The sequence below is a fragment of the Anguilla rostrata genome, chromosome 6, assembly GCF_018555375.3.
Source record: "Anguilla rostrata isolate EN2019 chromosome 6, ASM1855537v3, whole genome shotgun sequence".
Classification (NCBI taxonomy): domain Eukaryota; kingdom Metazoa; phylum Chordata; class Actinopteri; order Anguilliformes; family Anguillidae; genus Anguilla; species Anguilla rostrata.
In genome coordinates this window covers 9565606-9571596 of record NC_057938.1, presented here as the reverse complement: position 1 = coordinate 9571596, position 5991 = coordinate 9565606, and the positions used below count along the sequence as shown (strand labels likewise).

The 5991-nt window shown below is 45.5% G+C and overlaps 1 protein-coding gene across 1 annotated transcript; it reads right to left on the bottom strand.

The window, feature by feature from the left end:
• Positions 1–108: 108 nt before the first annotated feature.
• Positions 109–5418, bottom strand: alg3 (ALG3 alpha-1,3- mannosyltransferase). Its single transcript, XM_064338232.1, has 9 exons — positions 5158–5418; positions 4480–4579; positions 4232–4379; positions 3702–3862; positions 3101–3221; positions 2791–2996; positions 2433–2508; positions 1846–1991; positions 109–1266 (listed from the first exon to the last, which is right to left on the bottom strand). Exons 1-9 carry the CDS (start codon positions 5336–5338, stop codon positions 1086–1088), a joined length of 1320 nt encoding a protein of 439 aa, XP_064194302.1. The 5' UTR covers positions 5339–5418; the 3' UTR covers positions 109–1085.
• Between the last annotated feature and the right edge of the window lie 573 nt (positions 5419–5991).

Below are 5991 nucleotides of genomic sequence, written 5' to 3'. Positions count from 1 at the left end.
CATTTTTGTCAATTTCTATTTACTGTCAAATATTCCACAAAAGGAATTCATGCAAATTAAACATTCAGCAAATGTTCCAAAGCCATGACCACCCCACACCGAAAAAGCTCTACCCTAAACACAGCTTTTATTCGTTTCCAATTGATTACCACTCAACACTGTCCAGACAGGCTCTAGCCAAAAGGATCCCAGTGTTTAGATCTAACACAGGTACACAACAATCAAAGTTAATGGTAGAAAAATAAAATGCTCTTCACATTTTTTCTCGTGATTGTCAATACTGGAGCCCTGCAGAGATTCAGCCAGAGAACATTTTTCGTGACCGCAAACGTCGTTTCCGGAACGCGAGCTTCTGTCCTTCCAGCGAAGACCTTACTCCTTTTTGTATGCTTTGCCATGACTGAAATGTGGCAGGCTGAGGTGGCAGCATTTCTAGCGACAGGTGAGCTTTAACTCTTTACCATGAAAACGCAGGCCATCCTTCATCAGGTATGAACACGTAGGCAGAATGGTGTCATGAACACGTAGGCAGAATGGTGTCATGACAGCATGGGGCTGACACCTGAGTGCCTCACTGGGGCCCCTCCCAAACCGACTCGCGCTACCAGGGTTCCTTGTGACCAACTTTAGCCGGTCCACTGTCGGTAAGTCTGAAGACAGTGACCATGAGGAGACGGGAGAACAAAATTACACTAAAAATAGCAACGAATGAAAACCTTCTGTGCAAAACAGCACGATAGTCAAAACACTGCCAGATTTTCACTTTCCTGTGTTCTTCAGAGGTTCGGGTCAACTACAAAAATTTACCAAAGGAGGGAGGTAAGACGAAATGAAAAGGAGAAACTATTGTTATTTTACTGCCAGTTCTCAAAACTGCAGATCATTTTTGCTTCCTGAATTGTAGGGGGGGGGGGGGCGCAAAATGGCGGGGCCACACCTAGGTGGAAGAAGGGTAGAGCAGCTGGTATTTAAGACTGACGCTGCCCCCTGCCCTTCGCGGCCACGCCCACAGAGGTAGAGGAGGATGGCGAGTGACAGCAAGGTGGCGACAGGGCGAGTGTCCTCGCCAGGTGGCGGGACTTTGGTCACGCCCGTTTGGGCTTTTCCTGAGACTCTCTGTTGCCGCCCTGCTGGCCGGCCGTAATGGGGGGAGAAAGCCAGAGGGAGACCAGGATGATGAGGTGACAGATGTGCAGGGCGGCCGAGCTGTAGATGGTGGAGGGGTACGTGTTCCAGGACAGCTCGATGAGCCCCAAGATGAGGACCCTGCAAAGCCAGAAGAGACAGACCTGTAGCATCACTGAACACAATACTTTGCAACTCAGACAGAATGGGCTGGCACTTAATTTTTATTGTATCAACTACTACCCAGTTTAAGTGAAATCCACAATATAAGGATGGTCTAACTTCCTGGGCTCAGCAAATACTTCACTTAAAGGTCATTCAACCTGTGTAATAGGACTGACTGTGGACTGTGTGCAAAGAGTTTTGATTATATTTTCTTCTAAATGTGTAAGATTCTGCTGTAAATGGTCGAGTAATGGTCCGGCCCCTAGTACCTATTTGGCATTTGCCCAACGTGTCACTTAGACAAACGCAGCATCTGTGCAACATGTCACTTTTCACAAAGGATCCTGAACATCAAGTTTCTCAAAGCCAGCTTTTAAACATCATCAGCATAAAACACAGCAAAACCGACATGTACATAAACACCAAAACTAGCAAGGTAAAGAAGTTGTTTTCATGCATCCACACTCGCACCTTCACCCATAATGCCTTTCAGTGAAAAATGGTATGACATAATTTTTGTTTTTGTTTTTCTGAGCTGTGCTGTGCTGTCCTTACCTGAGCAGGTGTGCCAGCTTCTTCACCCCACCGCTCCACAGCAGGTAGGGCAAGGTGTGGAAATACCACACGTAAAACTGATAGTGCAGCGAGCGGCTGAAGCACATGCCGATGAAGTTGGAGGTGAACAGAACCAAAACCATCTGTGATTGGCCGTTAAGGAGAGATTATGTGAACTGGCAGGGGAAAGGAAGTGACGTCACAAGAGCTGTGGTGAGATGGATGGGCACAGGACACGCAGCAAATTTATGTCACTATATTAACAAATACGTTGCTCGGTTTTTTCAGCTCTCCTTCATTATTTTCACAGCAATTATTTTTCTTAAAGTTTATCATTTTCTTTTGTTGATACATATATGTCTGTACATTTGTTTTCTATTTTTAAAAAAAGGATATTTACAGGCTACAATGCGGTTTTTCCGACACCCGTGCAAGTCATCAAGCAAGTCAGGTAGTTATATTTTATACAAACTAAGCTTTATGCCAATAACAAGCCAGAAGACTTGGTTAGCAAAGGGTCATGTATAAAGAAATAAATGATTTTGGACGAGGCCTTCTGCAAGGAAAAACACAGAGGGAAGGATATGATTAGCGGTGAGTTTTGGTGAGGGCTGCAGCCGGTTAGCAGGATCCTTCAGTAGTGCCGTTACACTCTCTCCAGGCCTGCAATGACATCGACAGCAAACCTTCACACATTCATCACAAGCAACATATGAAGACCTTCCATTTACTTCATTTTATATGCAAAGATCAAACCATTAATGCTGATTAAACAATCTCAAATGTTAATGCTGCAACCTACATATAGGCTAGCAGTCCATTAGCTAAAGTGCCCATTTTTACAATTTTACAGCTGTTGATCAGACAAACATGCGCATTCGCCTGAGCTGAAGTGTTCCCCAGATCCCAGGGGTCACGTCCAGCGGGCGGCGTTGGAAGAGCTACCTCTTCCACCGTCGGAATGTGAAGAGCAGCAGGGTCAGCAGGTGGGCCCCCAGCAGGGCGAGGTGGAAATAGCGGCTGAGGAAGACCTCTTCAGGCAGGAAGCGCCAGTTCACCGTCCACTTGAAGAGGAACTGCCGGCCCAGGTCGAAGGCCCGGCTAACGTAGCCCACAGGATTCTCCAGCAGGAACGGCAGGCCGAGCAGCAGCTACAGTGCACAGGAACGGATGGGGCAGGGGGGTCACACACTGGGATCCCTCGCTGACTGGACGGACGGGTTCCGGTGTCGCAGGGGCGACGCGAAGGGCTCACCTGTATGGCCGCACACAGACAGAGCTTGGGCAGGGTCTTCAGGAGGCCGAACTCCCAGAGGAGGATGAAGAGGAGGCCGGGGGCGAAGAGGAGAACATTCATCTTCACAGACACTGCTAAACTGTCCGCAAGAGAAGAGGACAGACAAATCAAATATGACAGAGGTACATATACACAAGTCTGTGAGCCATTAGACTGAGGAAACCCTACGATACACAATCAGATTATGGACAAATATGTATTTCAATTATATTAATAATTTAGATACCAGGAAAGTTTGCAAACAATCTGACACACACCAGAGAATTTTCAGTGAACTAGCCAAAGTGTACCATCATGGAGATGTTGGTATGAACATTTCTGAAAATAGATACTTATTTTAAAACTGTAAGCAATTTGAGGGACTGCTGACAATCTGCTTATTGGGTCAAAGTATTTCAAGTAATTATCTGATTCAGGTATGCACAGAATATGTGCTCCAAAACAAATAGTCTAACAGACACCATTTTCCTCCACAAACTGTTTATCAAGGTTAATCTTGCATACATAGCTTTGTCTGTTGAGAGCAAACTGTGCAATCCACAGAAGTTGAGGCACTTGCCTGTACAGCCCACAGCCCAGCATCCAGCGGCCGTCCAAGAACAGGTTCACCGCGCCGAACAGCAGCATCATGGCTACCGGGTCGTTGAAAAGCCGGAGGACGAAGATGGAATGGATGCGGTAAGAGGCACAGCAAACAAAGAAAAACACGTAGGGGGGAACCTGAGGAGTACATGTCAGGGAGAAAAGGCATTGGTAAGACACAGTTTTGGCCAAAATCACAGACAAATGCTGTGCTGGACTATTAGGCACTGCATAATTCAGTCTTGGGGGAACGGTGTAAGGAGCGGTTTTGCCTTTGTAGGTAACAAAATGCCATATGTGACTGGGTGTACAGAAATGACCTAATTGACCTACAGGATGAGACAAGCCTACCATTTGCTTCAATTTATAAACAATAGCTGATGCTCTAAAAGGATTCATAGCATTACCACATTTTATGCGAATCAGCCCTTAGTGTCTTTCATTTCACCATCACAGTTCACTAATAGTCTCATCGCAGTCAACCTCTAAACAAGTGACCTGACTTGCCTTTTGTGTACGGTGGTAAATACGGAACACAAGCAGGAGATTGATCAGGTAGAACGCGGCGAAGAGATACTGCCCCATCCGAATATTCACCCCGTGATCAGTGACATAGTAGAGCACCGAGAAGATGTACACAAATCCAGCTGGGTACCTGTACAGGCACAAAAACAAAGAAACAATAGTACACTTTGCAGATCAATGTGGTGTGGATTTATACATATCCCCTCGGGAAGTCACGTTCTGAAACTCACACCAGCGGCCCCGTGTCTCCTTTAAGTTGGGTGTAGTCGTAGGTGCCGTTGATGACACCTTCTACTTCGTCCATGTAAGCTTTCCAGTCGATCTCCGTGTCTACGGATTCAGGACACACATACTGTAAGGCATCAGCTCAGCACCATTACCACACTCTTAACTTAAAACAATCCTGTACCAGCACTTACTGTTTGACATGCTGAATGCATTCGAATATAACTGTCCATAAACACCAATAACACAAAAGCAACATTAATCGGTGATGCCACATGTCAGTGGCAGATATCAATAAGTATTAGCTAGCCAAGTATTATACCCATCTACCCATGAGAAAGAAAAGCAAAGCTAGCCACTGTCAATAGGCAGCATGACGAAGTTGTACGTTTACGTATTCTGCTGTGGATAACGTTCGATAGCCAGCCAACAAACCAATGCATCCACTGCTTAGCAGACAGCTAGCAGCCACACAGTATACCTTGTCAGCTAGTTAAGCTGGCAAACGTTACGTTTATAGCATTGCTCGTTGCCGGCCCAAAAGAACATGACGGCAAATCCCGCACAACAGCCGACTACGTGGCCACAGACGATGTCAGTCACTCGAAACAGCTAACAAACCATATTAGCATAATAGCTAGCATAGCAAATCCGCTTGATTCATCTGAGCTGTAGTTACTTACATGCAACCTTGCGTATAACCCAAACATTTATTCCGATTTCCAAAAACCAAAGAACCGCAGCCACCAGGAAAGTATATTCGGCTTTGAATAAAATCAAGTGCTTCTCCTGCCATAATGTGCGAAGACTCCCCCATATCCGAGACGCCTGACCGGTTGATTTCTTCTTTGCACCTCCAGCCATGTCTACCCACGCAAGTAGGCCGAAACATGTGTAACACTACTTTCGTTGTAGCCACATGATTGGAGGAAACCAAACTCCTCTTCTTCTTCTTCTGCTTGTAGAGTTCCGGTACTAACTCCTTTTAGCGTATTGCTGCCATCCTACGTTTAACATAGGAATTGCACTTTACCTTCATTTCCAGGCCTGACAGCCTTGGATGTAGACCTGTTGAATAAATAAAATAAAGCACCGATCTAGCAGCAGCATGTTGCTTATCTTCCAGTCCTAATAGATCTTCAGTGAGAAAGTTGCCATCCCAGCATCTGACCGGTTGTTAAACAGAGCTCTTCATTATGTTTGATATTTTCCACATATTAACAGTCTCTCTTTCCTCGCATTCACATGATCCATTCTCATTCTTCCCAATCCTTTTAAGTCAACCAGCCAGCCCACAGTACCCAAACTGAAGTCTCATGTACAACACCTCATCCCTACTTTTATTTCCTATGACTAACATTTTTTGCCTTACTGACTTTTGCATAGGGTAATAGTATCTCCTTTTCTTCTCCTGATCCCATTCCTTTTGCCACTGATTTATTCTCCCTTCCTTAATGATTGACCTACACTCAGTGCCAGCCTCCACTCTTCTTACTGATTCCTTACCTGCCTGGTCT

Excerpts from the sequence above, each read along its gene's own strand:
- alg3 (XM_064338232.1), bottom strand. The coding sequence starts at position 5,338 with ATGGCTGGAGGTGCAAAGAAGAAATCAACCGGTCAGGCGTCTCGGATA. Across the intron at positions 3,863-4,231 it reads TTTACCACCGTACACAAAAG|GTTCCCCCCTACGTGTTTTT; the intron begins GCAAGTCAGGTC and ends TGTACTCCTCAG. Across the intron at positions 2,509-2,790 it reads ACATTCCGACGGTGGAAGAG|GCCTGGAGAGAGTGTAACGG; the intron begins GTAGCTCTTCCA and ends ATGTCATTGCAG.